Source organism: Eleutherodactylus coqui, chromosome 5, assembly GCF_035609145.1.
Source record: "Eleutherodactylus coqui strain aEleCoq1 chromosome 5, aEleCoq1.hap1, whole genome shotgun sequence".
Classification (NCBI taxonomy): domain Eukaryota; kingdom Metazoa; phylum Chordata; class Amphibia; order Anura; family Eleutherodactylidae; genus Eleutherodactylus; species Eleutherodactylus coqui.
Window position 1 is genome coordinate 270686153 of NC_089841.1, and position 24147 is coordinate 270710299.

The following is a 24147-nucleotide window of genomic DNA, read 5'->3' on the forward strand; positions in this document are numbered from 1 at the left end:
TTCACTTTGTTTATACCGTTCTGTGTGTGCTGTGCATAGACAGAGGTTTCACCGCTAAACAGTACTGTAATATTACCGGGGCCACTGCAAAGTATTTCAGCTCTGTCGCTGTGCAGAGCATCCCACATTACCATTTCCTTTGGTGGGGTTGAGATCGCCGCAGTTACCAGCACTATCCACTGGCTTTAGAGTCTTCTCCCACTCCACATAGCCTCTATTATCTACAAGTCTCTGCGAGCGGTAAATTACCCCTAGTTATCAAGACAGCGGGTTAATTTTTTCAAGTCATAGCATAGAGCCTCCGCTATCTACAAGTCTCTGTGTGCGGTGAATTAGCCACAGTTGTCAGTGCTGTACAGTGGGGTAATTTATTTGGGTCCTGCTCTATTCTTAATCCGCCATGATGAGGAGTAGGGGAAAGAGTCGAGGACGTGGACGTGGTAGAGGACGCGGACGCCCAAGTGAGGGTGTGAGCACAGGCCGAGTTCCTGGTCCAGGTGAATCACAGCCGCCTGCTGCGGGATTAGGAGAGAGGCAAGTTTCTGGGGTCCCCAGCTTCATATCACAATTTATGGGTCCACGTGGTGGACCTTTATTACAAACAGAGTGAGCAGGTCCTGTTGTGGATGGCAGAAAATGCATCCAGCAATGTATCGACCACCCAGTCTTCTACGCAGTCCACTACTCCCGGCTTAGGGACTGCAACTCTGAATCTTTTGGCTGCTGCTCCTCCTTCCTCCCAGCCTCCTCTCTCCATGAAAATGACATATTCTGAGGAGCAGGCAGACTCCCAGGAACAGTTCTCGGGTCCCTGCCTTGAGTGGGAAAAAATGGTTCCTCTCTCACCTGAGGAGTTTGTCGTGACCGATGCCCAACCTTTGGAAAGTTCCCAGAACCCGGGTGATGAGGCTGGGGACTTCCGGCAACTGTCTCAAGAGCTTTTTGTGGGTGAGGAGGAGGATGATGATGATGAGACACAGTTGTTTGTCAGTGAGGTAGTAGTAAGGGCAGTAAGTCCGAGGGAGGAGCGCACAGAGGATTTGGAGGAAGAGCAGTTGGACGATAAAGTGACTGACCCCACCTGGTTTGCCAAGCCTACTGAGGACAGGGCTTCAGAGGGGGAGGCAAGTGCAGCAGCAGGACAGGTTGGAAGAGGCAGTGGAGTGGCCAGGGGGAGAGGCAGGGTCAGAGCAAAGAAACCCCCAACTGTTTCCCAAAGCACCACCTCACAGCAAGCCTCCGTGCAGAGGGCTAGGTGTTCAAAGGTGTGGATGTTTTTCAGTGAGAGCGCGGATGACCGACGAACAGTGGTGTGCAACCTGTGTCGCACCAAGATCAGCCGGGGAGCCACCACTAGCAGCCTCACCAGCATGCACAGGCATATGATGGCCAAGCACCCCACAGGGTGGGGCGAAGGACATTCACCGCCTCCGGGTCACACCACTGCCTCTTCCCCTGTACCCCAACCTGCCACACAGATCCAATCCCCCTCTCAGGACACAGGCACGAGCGCCTCCTGGCCTGCACCCACACCCTCACCTCCACTGTCCTCCACCCCATCCAGCAATGTCTCTCAGCGCAGCGTTCAGCTGTCGCTAATACAAACATTGGAGCAAAAGCGCAAATATGCCGCCAGGCACCTGCACGCACAATCTTTAAATGTGCACATTGCCAAATTAATCAGCCTGGAGATGCTGCCGTACAGGCTTTTGGAAACATAGGCTTTCAAAAACATGATGGCTGCGGCGGTCTTGCACTACTCGGTCCCCAGTCGCCACTGTTTTTCCTCGTGTGCCGTCCCAGCCCTACACCAGCATGTCTCCCACAACATTAATCGTGCCCTCACCAACGCGGTTACTGGGAAGGTCGACTTAACCACAGAAACGTGGACAAGTACTGGCGGGCAGGGCCACTACATCTCCCTGACGGCACATTGGGTGAATTTGGTGGAGGCTGGGACCGAATCAGAGCCTGGGACCGCTCACGTCCTACCCACACCCAGAATAGCGGGTCCTACCTCGGTGCTGGTATCTGCGACGTTTTATGCTGCCTCCTCCAAACCCTCCCCCTCCTCCTCCTCCACCACCTCTACCTCTCAATTAGGAAGTGTGAGCACGTCGCCAGCAGTCGGTATCGCGTGTAGCGCCAGCACAACAGTGGGCAAGCATCAGCCATGCTGAAACTAATTGGCTTAGGTGACAAGAGGCACACGGCCCCCGAACTGTTACAGGGTCTGACAGAGCAGACCGACCTCTGGCTTTCGCCGCTGAGCCTCCAACCGGGCATGGTCGTGTGTGACAATGGCCGTAACCTGGTGGCGGCTCTGCAGCTTGGCAGCCTCACACACGTGCCATGCCTGGCCCACGTCTTCAATCTGGTGGTTCAGCAGTTTCTGAAAAACTACCCACACTTGTCTGACCTGCTCGGCAAGGTGCGCCGTGTCTGTGCACATTTCCGCAAGTCCACCACGGACGCTGCCACCCTGAGGAGCCTGCAACAACGGTTTCAGCTGCCAGAGCACCGACTGCTGTGCGACGTGCCCACATGCTGGAATTCTACGCTGCACATGTTGGCCAGGCTGTATGAGCAGCATAGAGCAATAGTGGAATTCCAGCTGCAACATGGGTGGCGGAGTGGTAATCAACCTCCCCAATTCTTTACTGAGGAGTGGGCATGGATGGCAGATATCTACCAGGTCCTCGGAAACTTTGAGGAGTCAACCCAGATGGTGAGCGGCGATGCGGTAATCATTAGCATTACCATCCCGCTGCTTTGCCTGCTGAGAAGTTCGCTGCAAAGCATAAAGGCCGACGTTTTGCGGTTGGAACAGGAGACGGGAGATGACAGTATGTCACTTGATAGCCAGACCACCCTCATGTCTATATCTCAGCCCATTTTGGAGGAGGAGGAGGAGGGGGAGGAGCAGGAGGAGGAGGGGGAAGAGACAGCTGGGCACACTGCAGAGGGTACCCAAGCTGCTTTCCTGTCATCTGTTCAGCGTGTATGGCCTGTAGAGGAGGAGAAGGAGGAGGATCCTGAAAGTCATCTTCCTAGTGAGGACAGCGATGTGTTGCGTACTGGTACCCTGGCACACATGGCTGACTTCATGTTAGGCTGCCCTTCTTGTGACCCTTGTGTTAGACGCATTCTGGCCAACACGTATTACTGGGTGTACACCCTTCTCGACCCACAGTATAAGGAGAACCTTTCCACTCTCATTCCCGAAGAGGAAAGGGATACGAGAGTGATGCAATAACCCAGGGCCCTAGTGGAAAAAGTGATGCTAAACTTCCGATCTGACAGTGCTAGTGGCAGAAGACGCAGTTCTGAGGGCCAAGAAGCAGGAGAGGTGCAGGAATCAGGCAGCACATCCAGCACAGGCAGAGGAACACTCTCCAAGGCCTTTGCCAGCTTTATGGCTCCCCAGCAAGACTGTGTCACCACTCCCCAGTCAAGGCTGAGTCGGTGGGAGCACTGTAAAAGGATGGTGAGGAAATACGTAGCCAATCGTACCACCGTCCTCCGTGATGCTCCATACAACTATTGGGTGTCAAAGCTGGACACGTGGCACGAACTTGCGCTGTACGCCCTGGAGGTGCTGGCCTGCCCTGCCACTAGCGTCTTGTCAGAGAGGGTGTTTAGTGCAGCTGGGGGAATCATCACGAATAAGCGTACCCGCCTGTCAACTGCCAGTGCCGACATGCTTACATCTTCTCCACCGGCGGAGAGCAGCGGAACCTAAAGATTCTTTTCGCTGCAACAGGAGAAAAAAGCATTCTCTATCACCAGAAAAAAAAGGGGGAATTAGCTTTGTCAATCACTCTCAGATATTATTACTCCTCCTCCTCCTAAAATAGCATGTCATCACGCTGAACTGCCAATTTTTCTGCAGCCCAAAAGGCTCTGCTTACAATTTTTTTACAATTTTTCAAAGTTTCAAAAGTATTGTATTGATACTTTAACAGTCAGAAAACAATTTTTTTCACAGGTCTGCCTCCAGGCTCTGTTACAAATTAAGCAACAGCGAGCTGTATCTTTAAAAAATGTTTATGACTTTCACCTGCCCTCGCGGCTGAACAATTTTTCAGGGATATACTTGTACTCTTGGTACACAACTTTTTCTGGCCCTCGCCTATACTGTTTTCTAACTAATTTTTCCAGCCTTTGCCTACACTCATGGTACACCAATGTTTCAGGGGTTCGCCTATACTCTTGCTACAGGAATGTTACAGGGGTCTGCCTATACTTTTACTACAAATGTTGAAAAAGTAGTGAAGGCAGCAGATCAAGGTGCAAAACAATGAAGTTTTCTTTATTTCTTTCCTCCCAGACAGATAAACACGACGTTTCGACTACAAGAGTCTTTGTCAAGTATGGACAACAAGTGAACAATATACAAATATATAGTGTGTCTAGTATCACAGTAAACCAATCACAATAGATCACATGATAAAATTCACCTGCATTCATTGATGTCATCATGGCATGCACATGTTGCGGGGTTGTAGCTATGGTGGAGCATTGTGGTAGCAACCTTTTACTTCCTTGTGTGGATATGTTGTCATGGAGATCTGTTGTATGGGGCTCCTACTTGCCAGAATCTGTGTAAGTCTCATCGCGTTCATCGTGACGTCATTACGTCACCCCCATACAGCGTGGTCACATGACTAGAGCGTGCCGCGTCATCGGGCGCACATCATATTCCAATCATGCTCCGTAGAGCTACTGATAGACAGGAAATATCAGTAATTCCTGATAGTCATCTTGACGCAATCAAGCCGCGCCAATAGAGCGTGATCACACGTCCGAGACGTACCGCGTCATCAGGCGCGTCATAAACGCGCATCCAGATCCCACTATGTGACATGCCCTGAATAAATAGCTTCTATAATGAACATCACAAGATATATAAGGCATTGTGTAAAGACACACAATAAGAAGTAAGTCAGGGATACATTATGTAGTTGCTAAGTCATAACCACACATGTAGGCTCCTCCCAAAAGGGTGTGGCCTCTATGTAAAAAAAAAACCATAGTTTGTTCTTTAACTCTTAAATGTCTATATTCAAAGAAAACAGACAACTACAGAATATCATGAATTGTTGCAAAGCAATTGGACAAAAAATCCGAGTATAGCATGTCATATGCACATAATCATAATAATAGGTCAATAACGGCACTGATAGTGGACATGAATATCAAAATAGATCATCATTTATCAATATTCAAATAATGCTGTAGCCACCACAGGACTACCACCAATAATCGGATATAATCGATGCACCCAAAATTTTGCTATTCATTCGCATAACAATGCAATGTGGCGTAAATTCTTTAGTGCCATAACAACATCATGAATGCACTGTGAAAACATAAAAGTACAAATACACAAGTGAATTAAAATCCATATAAATGGCATAACTGATGCAGAGAAGCACGGAAATAATTACAGGAACATATGGGTATCAGAATCAGGATTTAGACCCCTCGGGGTCATGGTATCAGGTGTATAGATCCAATAGAATTCTTTCTTTAATAACATTCGTGTTCTGTCACCCCCTTTAGATATTTCAGGTACCGAATCAATGATGCGAAATTTCAGTTGACATACCGAGTGTCCACTGTCATAAAAATGGCGTGGCACCGGCTGATCTAATTTCTTGGTGCGTATTGCACTCTTGTGACTCGAAATTCTACTCCTCACCTCCTGTGTTGTTTGGCCGACATGTTGTAGGCCACACGGGCAGGTGAGTAAGTAGATGACATACATCGATGAACATGTATGGCGTCCCTTAATATGGAAGCTTTTCCCGGTTTGTGAATGGAAGAACTGACTACCCTTGATCATGTTCATGTTCATGAGAAATTGATGTATAGAGGGCAGTGACATCGAGAGTAGCCAAAATTATGTTTTCATGATAAGGAATGGACTTCAATTTGGTTAAGAAGTCACTAGTGTCCTTAACATGTTACATGTGAAATGTTACAGGGGTCTGCCTATACTTTTGCCACATAAATGTTACAGGGGTCTGCCTATACTTCTGCTACAGAAATGTTACTGGGGTCTGCCTATACTTTTACTACAGAAATGTTACTGGGGTCCGCCTATACTTTTGCTACAGAAATGTTACTGGGGTCCGCCTATACTTTTACTACAGAAATGTTACTGGCGTCCGTCTATACTTTTACTACCGAAATATTACCGGGGTCTGCCTATACTTCTGCTACAGAAATGTTACAGGGGTCTGCCTATACTTTTACAACAGAAACGTTACTGGGGTTTGCTTATACTTCTGCTACAGGAATGTTACAGGGGTCTGCCTATACCTTTGCTACAGGAATGTTACAGGGGTCTGCCTATACCTTTGCTACAGGAATGTTACTGGGGTCTGCCAATACCTTTGCTACAGAAATGTTACTGGGGTCCGTCTATACTTTTACTACAGAAATGTTACTGGGGTCCATCTGTACTTTTACTACAGAAATGTTACAGGGATCTGCCTATACCTTTGCTACAGGAATGTTAAAGGGGTCTGCCTCTACTTTTACTACAGAAAGTTACTGGGGTCTGCCTATACTTCTGCTACAGAACTGTTACAGGGGTCTGCCTATACTTTTACTACAGAAATGTTACTGGGGTCTGCCTATACTATGGTTGCACAAAGACCTCCCATTGCGGTCTTTTACCTATCTGGCACAAATACACTGACTGACTAGGGCAGAAATGTGGGCCGAGGCCAAGGTCCTTGGTGGGGTGAAACTCTCCCATGCTTGGGCACTCTGATTTCTTCCTGTGTAATACCATCTTTGTGCACTGACAGCATAGGCGAGCCCAAGGAACTCAAAGACTTCCCCTTGCTGTGTTGTGCTATCTGTGTTTGGACACATGGATTTTCCATTGCTATGTAACTCAGGGCACCTTGGGTCACACGAGGTGGAGGCTGAGACCGAGCCTGACCCAGGGCCCGCTCACATACTTTCCACACAGACTATAGCGGGTCCTGGTCATGGTTTCTTGGCCTTGTAATGCCAGCACCTACTCCTGCTTGGGGTCAGGGGATCAGCACTGGGCAGCATGTATTTTCTGTCGTCTTACCACAGTTATCTGAGGCACTGGTTTGGGCCAAACAAAAGGAGCATCACTGCATTAATGAGACGTTCACTGCTGTACTAGCATCAGAGTCTGCTTTATGCCCACGATTGCTGAGGGTGTGGGAAGAGGCCAAGGTCCTCGGCGGAGTGAAAGGCTGCCATGTTTTGGCACTGTAATTGCTTCATGTTTAACACTTTCCTTGGATTCCTTTGACTTTGACTTCCTTTCCCCTTGCGGTGTTGTGCTATCTGTGTTTGGACACCTGGATTTCCCATTGCTATGTAACTCAGGGCACCTTGGGTCACACAAGGTGGAGGCTGAGACCGAGCCTGACCTAGGGCCCACTCACATACTTCCCACACAGACTATAGCGGGTCCTGGTCATGGTTTCTTGGCCTTGTAATGCCACCTCCTCTTCCTGCTTGGGGTCAGGGGATCAGCACTGGGCAACATGTATTTTTCCTCATGTTACCACAGTTATCTGAGACACTGGTTTGGGCCAAACAAAAGGAGCGTTACTGCAATAATGAGACATTCGCTGCTGTACTAGCATCGGAGTCCGCTTTATGCCCACGATTGCTGAGGGTGTGGGCAAAGGCCTATGTCCTGGGGGAAATGCAACTGCTCCAGGTTGGGCCTGTGGAACTTCTTCCTGGTTAATCCAGTCTTTGGAGTGGGGTAAGCAACCATAACTGATTTAATGAGACATTTACAGCTGTACTAGCATCGGTGTCCGCTTTATGCCCATGATTGCTGAGGGTGTGGGCAGAGGCCGAAGTCCTGGAGGAAATGCAACTGTGCCAGGTTTGGCCCGTGGAATTTCTTGCTGGTTCATCCAGTCTTTGGAGCGATGAAAGCAACCGCAACTAATTAAATGAGACGTTCACAGCTGTACCAGCATCGGAGTCCGCTTTATGCCCATGATTGCTGAGGGTGTGTGCAGAGGCTGAGATCCTCGGCAGAGTGAAAGTCTGCCATGTTTGGGCACTGTAATTGCTTCATGTTTAATACTTTCCTTGGATTCCTTTGGCTCGCCTCTGCTGTGGGTGCACAAAGACTCCCCATTGCGTTGTTTTACCTGTCTGGCACAAACACACTGAATGACTAGGGCAGAAATGTAGGCCGAGGCCCTTAGCAGGGTGAAACTCTGCCATGTTTGGGCACTCTGATTTCCTGATGTGTAATACCATGCTTGAGTTCCTTGGGCTCACCTATGCTGTGAGTGCACAAAGACTTCCAATTGTGTTGCTTTACCTGTCTGGCACAAATACACTGACTGACTAGGGTAGAAATGTGGGCCGAGGTCCTTGGCGGGGTGAAACTCTGCCATGTCTGGGCGCTCTGATTTCTTCTTGTGTAATAACATCTTTGTGCGCCGACAGCATAGGGAAGCCCAAGGAACTCAAAGACTTTTACATAGGAGCGACAGTTGTTCAGTGAATGTAGGTGGAGCACCGCAGATCTCTACTGGCCGCCGGCCCTCATTCGCTGTGAAGAAGTAGTCATTGAAACCTGAACGATTGCTTGCTTACAGTGAGCAAGAACTAGTTGCTCTTGTGTTTACACAGGATGTCTATTGCTGTAAATCACTCGCTTGTATGATTTTTCGCCCGAGAGTCGTCCCATGTAAAGCCACCCCAACTGTACAGGTGACATCGCTCTCCTTGTCTTACCGCGGACACTGCCGGGCTCTCTATAGAGGCACGCATGTGTCAGCAGGTTAGTTCTCACCCTGCGACTAATGGATTATTTGAACCTGCTCAGAATTGACATATTTTGCCCAAATCTCTTGAGACCTGTGTGCACCATTTGAATATAAAGTTGAACAAGTGGGCAAAATAAGGTGAGCAAAACCATATACCATAAAAGTATATTGGAAACTGAAGCTTGGTTCCACTATAATTGGATTTCACACTCTATTCCGCCCACTTATTCATATGGGACACAGATAGGTCACGAGATTTTGCATTGGGGCCTCTGAACTTTAAAAATTCTGCATTACATGTTCTTCTTGTGATGTGAGGGCATTTAGTTGTATAAGTGCTCAGGACCGCTCCTATGACAGGCGAGCACTACACAGCAGCTATTCTAGTAGCTCTAGCCATACCGGTACATTGCCAGCTGGGCTTCTGTCTTTAAAATACAGTGAGAACTCTTTGAGACAACAACCGAAAATTGCAAAGCGGTCTTTTAGGGTCTTCTGTAAGAATATGTCCACCATGTAGTGGAATTGAAGCACAAGACCGCTGGGGCCAATCACTCATATATAGTACATAGTATGTTAGGCTGAAGGGAGACAATGTCCATCTAGTTCAGCCTGTTTCCACCCCCCCCCCCCCCGCCCCTTCTTTGTTGACCTTAATGATGCTGAAAATTGTGACTGGCTGAAGTGGTCACGCACTTAACAGGTATGTGACTGCTGAAACTGGAAGAGGAGACCATGGGGACCAGAGTGGCGGAGTACACAAGAGGTAAGTGTTAGTTTACTATGTTTTTAAGCTCCAGAAAACTTTTCAAATCTATCTGTAGTGTCCCCGAACAACATCCTGGTCCCCTCCATAATTGTCATACATGTCTGTCTCATGTGGATGCACTGTGTAAAACTGTCATGTCTATTTTCTGTATGTATGTTGCACAGCTGCAGCTTCTAAAGAGTTAATTCCCATAAAATCATCGCCTGTCAGCTCTGCTGCTGAATGTATCTATCCTCCTGTGTCATGTGGTACAAGTGAGGTTATAAACGTGAGTGTCTGAGAACGGGAAAGGTGGTTGTGGTTGATGATGATCCATCTGGCCATGCTGTTGGAGGACCTACAGTGATGCAGGGAAGCACCTTTAGCTTCTTTGCATTAAAAATGGAGACAAAGGAGAGGCTCCCCATGGAGGAGCTGAGGATCTTCCCGCTTCCCCGATCTGCTGGAGAAACCACAGGGGCACAGGGAGACACTTCTGGTTTCCTTGTGTCTAATATGGAGGAGAAGGAGAGACATCCCTACCGCATGTGAAATTCATGGGAGAATGAGTGAGTAACCAAATTCCCCAGAGTGAGAGCAACCCCGAAATAATTCTGTATAGAGCGACCTACCATATCAGGTACCTGTTCACATTCCTGTGTGGCCGTCCCCAATAAGGATCACCACACAGAGGTACGTAATTGTGACCCCCACGCGAACAATGTGCGGGGTGCTTCTAGGCTAAGCCGTCTCCTTAAGTAATTTCTGCCGCCAGAGTGTATGTGGAGTGATCCCTGTCTTTTACCTCCTCCGGAGTATTCCCAATTTCCAGCACCAGTGACATAGATAACGTGGACTATAGGGCCGTATTGTTTCTGTGTTTCCTCCCAACCTCTGAGCTCCTGCCTGTAACTTCTACAAGCGATTGATGCCTGTAACTACCTGTTATACAAAGTTTAATGCAAGTAAAGTTTTCCCGGGCCTGAACCGTTCCCGAGGACCCGCGGTACGATACACAAGTCTCTGTGTTTTTACTCTGCCACATAGATTAACGGTGTGTATGAACGGTGGCGTCACAACGGGATATTTACGACTACACCCCCTCATCCTGAGGACTTCTGGCCCTATCTTCTGCTGCGGTAACTCCCTATGGGACCAGGAGTTGGTAAGTGCCACTGTAACGGGTCCAAGCACCACACCCTCCCAACCCCAGCCGTATGCGTGGGTAGAGAGTCCTTCCCTGCAGTATCTCACTCATTGGTGTTGCAGAAGTTGCAGCGGCCACCCTGTAATGACTCTTCACAGGATTGGGCGTTGCATATCTGTGCCCTGGTACCGCTGCCATGGCCAGAAGCAGATGCACCATTGTTCTTTTGTTAAAGTGGACCTGTTTGCAAGAGCTTCATGTAAAGACTGGCAAGACTGGCACGTTTCACCTGGTACAGGCATATAATAATAATCTTTATTTATATAGCGCCAACTTATTCCGCAGCGCTTATATGTTTTGCTCACTTCGTTTTGAGTGCCACATATCCCATATACGCTGGGAAAGCCCTTGGTGAATATGTCAAATATATCCATAGAGCTCCAGTCAGCAGAAGAAGGCTGAAAGTTTATCCTTCCAGCATCTGCTGGCTGGTTTTTCTACAATGGGAATCAGTTGGCGCCACACGCCTGTGTAGTGTCATACATCAGAGCCCTGAGCATAGGCATGTTCGCCTGTGACTGATTGCTGCATTCTTGCAGAATGAACAGGGCTTTTTTGTTCGCACATCCGTGTGTTTTACTGTACTTTGTGCGCCGGTAAGGCGTGTTCATTTGCGTGTTCATTTGCGCCCAGCAAACAAAGACACACTGACTGACATGGCTAATTAGTCTTCATGAGTTCCAGATGTGTTTTTTTTTCCTGCGCATTCACACATCTTTGCGTATTGTATATACATTTGCGCATCCCCTATAGGCTTCTATGGATACCTTTGGTGAACAAGTAGAGCATGCTGATTTTCTTTTTGCGTCTTAAATCGACGCGCCAAACTCTGATGTTAATGGGTTTGGTCTAATCTCCATATTTTTTGCGCACATTTCGTACGTGCAAAAAAAAATAAATAGAACATGCTCTATTGTTTTGCATATTTGTGCACCAACGGTCCACATAGAAGTCAATGGGGGTGCGCAAATGCGCAAGCAATACATGAGTAGATGCATGAAACACTGCATGATTGTGCAGGAAAAAGAACACATCTGGAACTCATTAGACTAATTAGCCATTTCAATGGATGCGCGTTTGTCTGCCGCGTGCAAATGAACATAAGTTGCGGGCGCAAAAAGTACAGTAAAATATGCTGATGTGCGCACAAAAGAGCCTCCTTCATTCTGCTAATACGCATACGCCCGTGTGAGGCTGGCCTAACACTTTCCCTCCATCGTATGCGTTAACTGTTGTACTACACCTCGAAAGTGCGTGGTTTACATTGTTCCTAAGTGCACACTCCCAGACTTTGGTGTGAGAACATATGTTTTGTATCACTGATCTATAACCATCAGTAATTTGACCTGTTTTAATCTATATTAATAAAAAATATATTTTAATCGTTTCTGCTTTTTACAGCCAAAAAAATTAAAGATAGAATGCTGGCAGCTTGCAGCCACCACTAGGGGGAGCTAAGGAGCGTACGTCATACAGTTATACATTGAACGCAGTCTGCAGTAACCTCCTAAGCTCTGGAGGTGGAGCCGTAGGATTATAGGTTGCGATTGATGGATTTGTTTCTTTTTTCAACGTTATCAACTATATAATAAGTTATGTTGGAACCAACGATGAATAACACTTTCTTGGAAACTCTGCAATGCTGAATGCTGCTTGTTGTATAATGACCTGCAAGAAAATCTAAAACACACAACACTTCATAAATCTAATTTTTATACACTATTGAATATTTTTATTTTACTGTGAAAGTAAGGCCTGTATGATGAGTAATGTGAACATGCAGGAAAGAAGGACCCCTAGAGGCAGAAATGTGCAACTATTAGAGATCTGGGGTTTCATATTGGGAGATGGTCTGTTTGATCCATTCCAAGTATTGGCCAACTCTTGCATAGACACCAGGAGGGTGATCATATCCGAATGACACGATGCCTTCTAAAGCCCCGTCACAAACGAGGGGTCCACCTGAGTCTCCCTATAAACACAAGAGGAAGAAATTAGGGAAACACATTATGAATCAGTCCGTGAGTCTAAAAATATATTCGTTTGTGGAGAAGAAACCCAAATATCTCTAGATCATTCCAGCAATCATCATCTTACTGGTCGCTTTTTCTCCCAGTAAAACTGAATAGACCCCATTATGTCAAAGAGGTCCGTTTGGCCGAAAGACAGACCCATTCGACCAGGGGATTCCTCATTCCTGCTCTCCAATTGGAATCCAATACAGGGTCCTAACTAGAGATGAGCGAGCGTACTCGCTAAGGCAAATTACTAGAGCGAGTATTGCCTTTTGCGAGTACCTGCCTGCTCGTCTCAAAAGATTCGGGTGCCAGCGGGGGAGAGCGGGGAGGAATGGAAGGAGATCTCTCTCTTCCCCCTGCTTTTCCCGCAACTCACTACTCACCCCTACCAGCACCCGAATCTTTTGAGACGAGCGGGCAGGTACTCGCAAAAGGCAATACTCGCTCTAGTAATTTGCCTTAGTGAGTACGCACACTCATCTCTAGTCCTTACTAGTATAGGCACACAACAGGCAGAAACTTTTCAGTTTTCTGCCAAGATCAGGATCAGATGCCATCAGGACAAAGCAGAGCAACGCCCCCAGTGGCTCGGCCAGGAAAGAATCAGCCTACTTGGTTATGATGGGATTTTTCCCTGTTCCTGGCAGAAAATATGCATGGAGCTGCATTACCAGTGTCTGAAACATGGAGCTGTATTACCAGAGTCTGAAACATGGAGCTGTATTACCAGAGTCTGAAACATGGAGCTGTATTACCAGAGTCTGAAACATGGAGCTGCATTACAAGAGTCTGAAACATGGAGCTGCATTACCAGAGTCTGAAACATGGAGCTGCATTACCAGAGTCTGAAACATGGAGCTGCATTACTAGTGTTTGAAACATGGAGCTGCATTACAAGAGTCTGACACATGGAGCTGCATTACCAGAGTCTGACACATGGAGCTGCATTACCAGAGTCTGACACATGGAGCTGCATTACCATTGACTGAAACATGGAGCTGCATTACTAGTGTCTGAAACATGGAGCTGCATTACAAGAGTCTGACACATGGAGCTGCATTACCAGAGTCTGACACATGGAGCTGCATTACCAGAGTCTGACACATGGAGCTGCATTACCATTGACTGAAACATGGAGCTGCATTACCAGTGACTGAAACATGGAGCTGCATTACCAGTGACTGAAACATGGAGCTGCATTACCAGTGACTGAAACATGGAGATGCATTACTAGTGTCTGAAACATGGAGCTGCATTACAAGAGTCTGACACATGGAGCTGCATTACCATTGACTGAAACATGGAGCTGCATTACCAGTGACTGAAACATGGAGCTGCATTACCAGTGACTGAAACATGGAGATGCATTACTAGTGTCTGAAGCATGGAGCTGCATTACCAGTGACTGAAACATGGAGATGCATTACTAGTGTCTGAAACATGGAGCTACATTACCAGAGTCTGAAACATGGAGCTGCATTACTAGTGTCTGAAACATGGAGCTGCATTACCAGTGACTGAAACATGGAGCTGCATTACCAGTGACTGAAACATGGAGCTGCATTACCAGTGACTGAAACATGGAGATGCATTACTAGTGTCTGAAACATGAAGCTGTATTACAAGAGTCTGAATCATGGAGCTGCATTACTAGTGTCTAAAACATGGAGCTGCATTACTAGTGTCTGAAACATGAAGCTGCATTACCAGAGTCTGAAACATGGAGCTACATTACTAGTGTCTGAAACATGGAGCTACATTACTAGTGTCTGAAACATGGAGCTGCATTACTAGTGTCTGAAACATGGAGCTGCATTACTTGTGTCTGAAACATGGAGCTGCATTACAAGAGTCTGAAACATGGAGCTGCATTACAAGAGTCTGAAACATGGAGCTGCATTACTAGTGTCTGAAACATGGAGCTACTTTACTAGTGTCTGAAACATGGAGCTGCATTACTAGTGTCTGAATCATGGAGCTATAATACCAGAGTCTGAAACATGGAGCTGCATTACCAGAGTCTGAAACATGGAGCTACATTACAAGAGTCTGAAACATGGAGCTACATTACCAGAGTCTGAAACATGGAGCTGCATTACTAGTGTCTGAAACATGGAGCTGCATTACTAGTGTCTGAAACATGGAGCTGCATTACTAGTGTCTGAAACATGGAGCTGTATTACAAGAGTCTGAATCATGGAGCTGCATTACTAGTGTCTAAAACATGGAGCTGCATTACTAGTGTCTGAAACATGAAGCTGCATTACCAGAGTCTGAAACATGGAGCTACATTACAAGAGTCTGAAACATGGAGCTACATTACCAGAGTCTGAAACATGGAGCTGCATTACCAGAGTCTGAAACATGGAGCTGCATTACTAGTGTCTGAAACATGGAGCTGCATTACTAGTGTCTGAAACATGGAGCTGCATTACCAGAGTCTGAAACATGGAGCTGCATTACTAGTGTCTGAAACATGGAGCTACATTACTAGTGTCTGAAACATGGAGCTGCATTACTAGTGTCTGAATCATGGAGCTGTATTACCAGTGTCTGACACATGGAGCTGCATTACTAGTGTCTGAAGCATGGAGCTGCATTACTAGTGTCTGAAGCATGGAGCTGCATTACAAGAGTCTGAAACATGGAGCTGCATTACCAGAGTCTGAAACATGGAGCTGCATTACTAGTATCTGAATCATGGAGCTGTATTACCAGAGTCTGAAACATGGAGCTACATTACTAGTGTCTGAACATGGAGCTGCATTAGTAGTGTCTGAAACATGGAGCTGCATTACTAGTGTCTGAAACATGAAGCTGCATTACCAGAGTCTGAAACATGGAGCTACATTACAAGAGTCTGAAACATGGAGCTACATTACCAGAGTCTGAAACATGGAGCTGCATTACTAGAGTCTGAAACATGGAGCTGCATTACTAGTGTCTGAAACATGGAGCTGCATTACTAGTGTCTGAAACATGGAGCTGCATTACTAGTGTCTGAAACATGGAGCTGTATTACAAGAGTCTGAATCATGGAGCTGCATTACTAGTGTCTAAAACATGGAGCTGCATTACTAGTGTCTGAAACATGAAGCTGCATTACCAGAGTCTGAAACATGGAGCTACATTACAAGAGTCTGAAACATGGAGCTGCATTACCAGAGTCTGAAACATGGAGCTGCATTACTAGTGTCTGAAACATGGAGCTACATTACTAGTGTCTGAAACATGGAGCTGCATTACTAGTGTCTGAATCATGGAGCTGTAATACCAGAGTCTGAAACAAGGAGCTGCATTACTAGTGTCTGACACATGGAGCTGCATTACTAGTGTCTGAAGCATGGAGCTGCATTACTAGTGTCTGAAGCATGGAGCTGCATTACAAGAGTCTGAAACAAGGAGCTGCATTACTAGTGTCTGAAACATGGAGCTGCATTACTAGTGTCTGAAGCATGGAGCTGCATTACTAGTGTCTGAAGCATGGAGCTGCATTACTAGTGTCTGAAGCATGGAGCTGCATTACTAGTGTCTGAAGCATGGAGCTACATTACTAGTGTCTGAAGCATGGAGCTGCATTACTAGTGTCTGAAGCATGGAGCTGCATTACTAGTGTCTGAAGCATGGAGCTGCATTACTAGTGTCTGAAGCATGGAGCTGCATTACTAGTGTCTGAAGCATGGAGCTACATTACTAGTGTCTGACACATGGAGCTGCATTACCAGAGTCTGAAACATGGAGCTGCATTACTAACATTAGTTAGCCAGCAGTTTGCACAGCACTTTACCTGACTGGAGTCGGTGATTCTGCTGTGGCTCCCAGCACAGATCATCCCTTCGGTCAATCCAGGATAGTACCGACGACACAACCTGCGGCTCACAATAGTAACATTGGTCTCAAATAATTTATCAGTGTAATGCGTCTGATCAATTTTCCCCCAGCCTGCGACACTGCACGGCGTATCTTTCGGAAGGTCCATGGTGCTGGAAGGAAGTGGAATTGTCTGTACATATTCGTTTATCTCAGCCTGCGATGAAAGCTGTAGGAGCAGAAATGTAAGGTTACTAATACAAAATGGTCCTGGCTTATAAGGTTATAGCGACAGATCAGGGTGTATTCACACGGGCGAGCGCGATATCCATCCAAGAAACTCCGAGTGATATCGATCTCTAAAACCTCCGATTCTGGGTGCGAGCGCGATGTATTGTTGCATCTCTGTACTTGTGTTTTTCTCACCTGTGAAATTATTTCAAAAGCTTCCAATAGTTTCAGTGGTAAAAATTGCATTGTACTCGCATGTAAATCTCACGGCATGCGAGTGGGATTAGATTATTTTACAGATCATACAGGAAATAATGGGTCAGTTCTTGCAAGGAATCACCCAAAAATAGGACATGCAGTGATTGTTCAATCTCTCAGCATCGCTGCAAGAGAAAAGTAAGCCAACGTTTCCACCGCACTCACCTACCACATTATATGAAAACAGATGGAACATTTTATAACATTATGGAGAAAAGATAAGTGTTCTTAGCATATAATGTAGTGACAAAAAGTGCCTCCAAGTACAGCGACAGCCAGATGGTGCGGAGAAGTGATGATCGCACATCTCACCTTTAACAACAGGACATCATTGAACGGCATGGCTGCTTCCTCATCGTATTCTGGGTGCATGTGATAGCTCTCAACCCCCAGAATCTGCTGCGTTGTCTCTGGCTGAGAGACATCATGAGCGCCAAGAATGACAACTGTGTCCCTGCAAAGACACCATCATCAGGAATTATGACAATACCCAAATTTTTTTTTTTTTTAGCTTTTTCCACTTTTGTACCAAAAAAAACCCCCTTTTTTTAAAAAAAATTTCTATTCCTTTACATTGTTAAATTCAAAGTCCCATAACTTTTTTATTTTCCATGGATGGAGCTCTGTGAGGTCTTGTTTTGTGTGATGAGCTGTAGTTTTTAGTGGTACCATTTTGGGATTCATGTGATTACTTTTATTGCATTTTTTGGCTTATTCCAAGGAGTGTATATCGGCTGCCATTTTCTTGGCTGTCTTCCCCTTCCCTCCACCTCACCGGCTCTCTGCTGTCCTCCCCTCTGGCTGTTTACAATGGAAGGGAATGGTGGCGGAGCTAAGCTCCTGCCCCCTCTCTGCAGCCACCAATGGAAGGGTGCAGGAGCTCCACCTCTGCCCCACCCCCTGGAAGGGAAAGGCAGAGAGCCAGTAAGGGGGAGTGAAGGGGGAAGACAGCTCAGATGGTAGCGTATACATCAGCCAGCCATGAAAACGGCGGACGATATACACTCCTGTAGGAGGAAAAATGAACAAAATAAGCATTTTGCCTCCTTTTTTAGTTTTTTTTAGGTCTTTTTGCTGTGCAGAATGTATGGTGTGTTCAGTTTTTTTGTACAGGTCGTTACGGGTACGATGATCCCAAATATGTGGGTTTAAAAAAAAATAATAATAATTTTGTGTATACAAATGGGAAGTGTGCAAAAATTTTTTTTTGTTTGATACATTTTTTTAAACTATATACATTTTTAAAATATTTTTTATATCCCTGTAGGGGACTTTAAAGCTATGATCGCTTCACATAACGGGCAGTTCTCATCGATCCTCGTGGCTGCAGCGGGAGGCCGGCTATCAGTCACAACCGACTCCTGCTGCAGAATGACACAGGCCCACTTCTGAGCTCGCGCCATCCACAGGACATACGTTTACATCCTGTCGCATTAAGTTCCCCCCAGGCTGGATGTAAACTTATGTCCTGTGGCATTAAGTGGTTAATAACAATTCCTTCACCCACATAGCCACAAGAAGTCTTGTTTTTTGTGGGACCAGTTGTATCTTCTATTGGTGCCACTTTGGGAACATATAAGGCATTGTTTAACGTTTATTACTGTTTTTCTGGAGAGGATGGAAGGTAAACAGACAATACGCCATTGTTTTTTAGTTTTTTTTTTTATGGGCTTCACCGTACGGTAAAAACAAAATGTGACTTGTAGTCTGCAGGTCAATATAAGTTATGTTAGTATTCTTATACAATAAAAGCACTTCATTGTATTTGCATCGCCACCTTCCACGACCCATAAGATTTACATTTTTTTCGCCCAATGAGCCATGGGAAGCCTTGTATTTTGCAAGACAAGCTGTAGCTTCCTTCCGTACTACTTTGGGATATATGTGATACATGGGACTTTTTGATAACTTTTTATTGTGTTTTTTAGGAGGTGAGTGAATGAAAAAAATAAATTTTCACATTGTCTTCTTAATTTACCGTGTGGGAGAATGAAACTATAGTATCAGCTGTATCCCACTGTGAATTCCTGATAAGGCTGATCGTTCTCTTTCAGCACACTTAATAAAAACTGCACAACGTCACTTATCGCTCAAAAGATGGCTTTGGGCAATTTTTAAGTGCAAATCGTGTCTAATTCAGCCTTTAGGTTAGGAAATATGCTGGGCCTCCTGAAAAAGACGTGCTTTTAAGTCACACTTTATATATGTAACTGTTGGGGATTAACCTGATTGTCCCGGGTAGCGCAATCCAGAGAATTGGAGCAGCTAGGGAAAAGTCTTGGAGAGAAGGGTTTAAGTTAAAAGTTTCTTTTACCTATATTTGATTGCACACTGCATACATTCAATACAAGTGGCATATCTTACACTGCAGGTAGTGAACTTAGTGAAATTTACTTATTTTGTAGTCATTATCACTTTACTTATTTTGGAAGAACTGTGTTTCTTAAAGGGGTTTTCCAATTATTTAAAATTGCTTCACAGCCACTGTGTCCTACCTGGTTGCAGCTGACCAGGACATGTGACTGCTGTAGCCAATCACTGGCCATAGCAGTGACTTTCTGTAGCCAGTGATTTGCTGCAGCATCACATGTCCTGGTCAGCAGCAACCAGGAAGGACAGAGCTGGTGTAAAGCATTTTTAAGTCATGTGAAAACGCTTTTAAGCAAGTTGTCACATCAAGACCAGCCCTCTTCATACGTCTAATCAGGGCATATATATATATATATATATCACTAGAGTTCCACCATAGTGGCTGATGCAGTGGAAATGTATGGCTAGCCCTGACTCCCCCCAGTGATCACGGGTTTCTGAACCCAGACCTGAGGAAACCATCTGATCACTGGTCGAAGTTTGTCAAGTTTGAAAAGGAGTTGTCTTTCTGAAACAACTCCCTGTAGAGACTTTCTAATTAAAGGGAATATATTACCCAAATCAAATCAAATCATGGTATTTGTATAGCGCCAACTTATTCCGCAGCACTTTCAGGTAATTATTATTTACTACCCCCCACCAAGCTGGGTTCTCATATTTATATATATTATATATTACCTATTATTCTTTTACTAATATTCTAAACTACAATATTCAGAAACTTTATTTTTTTCCGACTAGTCCTTATTCTGTTCCTGTATGTGATCATTGGGCGGCCGTCCTGCCTGAGCTGCTGTTCTGTTCCGTGAACAGAGATTTGCTGTACAACAGCCACATGGACGTAGGAAACTGATACCTAGAGATGACTGTTGTGGCCATGCTCTGTGATCAGGCAGATGCTTAGTTAGAACACATATAAGTAAACTTGGATTAACTTACCCATTGCAATGGGCAGCAGATAAGACCCAGCCTGGAGAAATCAGAGAACCACCACAATAACCATAACCAATTTTTAAATGCGCTATATAAGGTCTTGAATGTGGTTTGGCTTCATTCCCTCCAACGATCTGATGGTGGAAGTTTTCTGCAATATACATCAAATTTAGTACAATTTAGTATTCAGTAAAGGAAATACATCAACATCTTCCAATAGTTTATCTATATTGGATTAGGATCACTAGTCATGATCGGCTAGTGTGCCAAAAATTGCAGAATTTTATGGGATCAGCCCAAGACAACAGTGCTAGCCTCTGAGCCACCAAACTTCCTCCTCCTTCCTTCTCCAAAGTGAAGGAGATCTTCTCATCTTCCTCCTTTGCCTTCACTTCCGTTTTGCTTCCTTTCCTTTATTCTTCTCCTTCTTTGTAAGAGGGGAGAAGTAAGAAGAAGAAAGAGAAAGGAGGAGCTGAAGGAAGAACAAGCATGGTGGCTCAGTTTAGCCCTGTTGCCTTGCAGTGCTGGAGTTCTAGGTTGAAATGTGATCAAGGGCAACATTTGTATGGAGTTTTTCAAAGTCCATGCTGATGTTGTCTATGATGAGATTTGAATCTAGGACCCCAGCAAGGCAACAGTTCTAACTACTGAGCTACGCTCATTGAAGAGCCCCAAAACCACTGTTCAGTATACATTATGGAAAACCTATTTTCAAGTGATGTTTGCCAAAAATCAGTTTGGGCTAATCCCATCCAATTCTGTGAAAATCAGCCTGATTTGACCCACCAGCCGATCACAATGAGCAACTCTACTTATAAGTCTTGAGTGGTTATGGACAAATATTGAATAGCCCTGAGGGTCTACAGTGGTACATTGTAATATTCCTAGTGGTTTGGGATGGTGTAGTCAATGGGGTTATCCCAAAATATCAAGTTAATGATCAGTGGGGGTTTCACCGCAGACACCACACTCATCCCATCATCGGGGGTCCCATGTCTCTCCTCATCACTGTGGGTTAGCTGCATCCCCCACAGTGAGGATGAGCTTAAATGAAGAGGCTGTCGCGCATACGTGGTGCCACTCCATTCACTTGCAATGGGACTGCTGGAGATAGCCAAGTACACGAGATCATCAATTTCTGTAAGCCCCTTTAATGAAAGGAGCAGCGGCTGTGCTTGTGATGAGAAGAAGGGGCTACGGGACCCGTTCTCAAAATCATAAAGATAACCAATCATAAAGATATCCCCTATTCTGTGGATAGACAATAACTTTAGATTTTGATATGACCCTTTGAATTACGTGTCATATAAAAAGATACAAACTTCTGTGTGGGGTCAAAGCTGTTTTACCGCTTCAGAGCTCCAAATATCCTATATCTTTTCACACCGCCAGCAGAGCACTAGGTGAAGCCCCCTGAGTAGGGATTCATAGAGCGTAATAAGTCCATTTCACCCGCTTCTCTGTTTGTCCTAGTTTAAAATAATTATTTAATAATAATTCATATAGTTTTACTTTTTTAAGCACAAAACCGCCTTATAGACAACCGACATGTAAATAAAGAATTCTCACCATCCAGTTGTGGTTCCTGATATCAGCATTCAAGAAACAAGCGATCACAGTATACAGAACATTAGAAAGCTGGAGCACAAGATACAGTCTGATGTAAGAAGTTATTATTTATAGGTTATAGAACCCCTTCATGTTCCCCGTAATAAACATCCATGTTACAAGTTGTATACACATAATATGGAAGACAATGGGGCAGATTTACTACCCAAAAGACAATAGTTTTGGGTGTAAATTACTGTCTTACATGATTTCTGCCACATTTACATTTTTTTTGACTTGCCCAAAAAGAGGTATGGCCAAAATTGTGCCAAAAATTTCACCTAAACTTTGGCACAATTTTTGGCGTAAACTAAGACAACAAATAAGTGATGTAAGTTTAGACTAGTCAGTCTTAAAATTTAACAGAATTCGGCTGTGATGTTTCTGGCACATTTTCAGACATCTTGTCTTAAGGCCCATTTACACGGGCCGATGATCGCTCAAATGACAGTTTGAGTGACAGCTTTGAGCGATAATTTAGCATAAACTATTAAGTATCTACTTAGCTACTTAATAGCAATTATGTGTGCAAATGAAGCCTTCGCTGAACGCAGTTATTAGCCCGAGCGCTCTTATCTGCATTCAGATCCTTTGTTCTCTAGCGGGGAAACAATGCTATCAGCACTACCTGCAGAGAACTGCTGATAAGGCTGAAGGATGATTTTTAGGTTGGACTAAATTTAACATTCAGCTAGCAGTGCACAAAAAGTGCATGATGGGAGCGAAATGAAGACTCAACGAATACCTCTAAAACGATCGCCTTTTAGCGATTTTTTTTTTAGCGATCATCGCTCTGTATAAATGGGCCTTTAGTTTGCACTGACTAACTTTTAGACAGTATTAGTAAATGTGGCCCAATGTGATTACTCCGTTACACATTACAACAAAACGCGCTCTGCTCTAGCTGGAAATACTGACCTGCAGACGGGGTTGATATGAAGAAGGCAGAAGATATACAGACCACAAGGATAAGCTGAACGTGTTCCATCTCACGCTGCTTCCAAGTCTCTACAAACTCTCTGCTTCTAGTCCCTTTATGAACTTCTTACCACTGATAATATCTGCAGTCACACCCCGGACCCACAGCATAGGCGACTGCTAGTAAGTTATAGAAACTAATTAAAGTATCCACATTGTAGAATGAAGGGGCGTCACTCACAGAGGTAAAGTCTATAGCAGTTATTTATTTCGTATCTCAATATAAAAAAGTGAGGAATAAAGTCAAGGATGCGGTGCGCACCGACGACACTTGTTTAATGTACGATGAAGGCTGCAGAGAGTGTCATTCAACGCAAAACAAATGTTGTCTGTGTGCGCCGCATCCTCGACTTTACACCTGCACTTTTTGGATCGAGATATAAAGTAAAGAACTATAAAAGTTTTTCACCTCGGTGAGTGCTGCCTCCTCGTCATCCTACAATATAGATATTTGAAGAACTCTGTTAGCGTAGCTGAGCACCATTGTTTATCGCACTGAACCGCGGTCAGAGCTTTTTTGCCCATTAGTGAGCGCCGTTTGCTCTTCTTTTGTTTGAATCAATTAAAGTATAATTCAGAATATCAGAGGAGTAATGAAACCTAAAACTCTGGTTCACTAAGGGCCGTAACGGAGGCTAGGGGCCGTGGGTGAAGGACCACACGACCAGGGTTTGTAGGGAGCTACGAGATGAAAGGTTAATGGGGGATAGGAGAAATGGTGTGGGGTGGAGCAGTAAGCAAGAGCAGGAATAGAGATAAGACTTGGTGGTTGGATTGTGTAGAGATATTTTCTCACCTCCCTTTGGAAATATGTAATTTGGACAAATCAAAAAAGGAAGAGGAAGAGAAGAAAAGGCGGCATTTGATCCGGCAGACATTCATGAACTGGTTGCAGGCATTCATCATTTAAGCCAGCGTCATCAGGTAAAAAGAAAACTGTTGCCCACTTTTTTGCTGTATGGATGCTATAGAGGAAGCATGTTGAGTATACGGCGTGCCGACTTGGCTGCTATACCACAAACAGTTGAGGCAAAGAAAAGCGGTTCGCCCAAATATTAGATGAGATCACATTGACCTGTGGTTAATGGTGATGGCCCTATAAGATAAGGGCAGTCCTTTCAAGGGGGAGCCGTGTCATTTGGCTCGGTCAGTAGTTCCAATGCTTCTGGGCAGTCTGGGCAGTCAGCA

General features: G+C 45.1%; 1 protein-coding gene across 1 annotated transcript; it reads right to left on the bottom strand.

Moving 5' to 3' along the window:
• Positions 1–12459: 12459 nt before the first annotated feature.
• Positions 12460–23009, bottom strand: LOC136627132 (trypsin-3-like). The gene is made up of 5 exons (XM_066602066.1): positions 22900–23009; positions 20380–20524; positions 17383–17524; positions 16559–16810; positions 12460–12725 (listed from the first exon to the last, which is right to left on the bottom strand). The coding sequence occupies exons 1-5, from the start codon at positions 22967–22969 to the stop codon at positions 12573–12575; spliced, it is 762 nt and encodes a 253-aa protein (XP_066458163.1). The 5' UTR covers positions 22970–23009; the 3' UTR covers positions 12460–12572.
• Positions 23010–24147: the final 1138 nt, after the last annotated feature.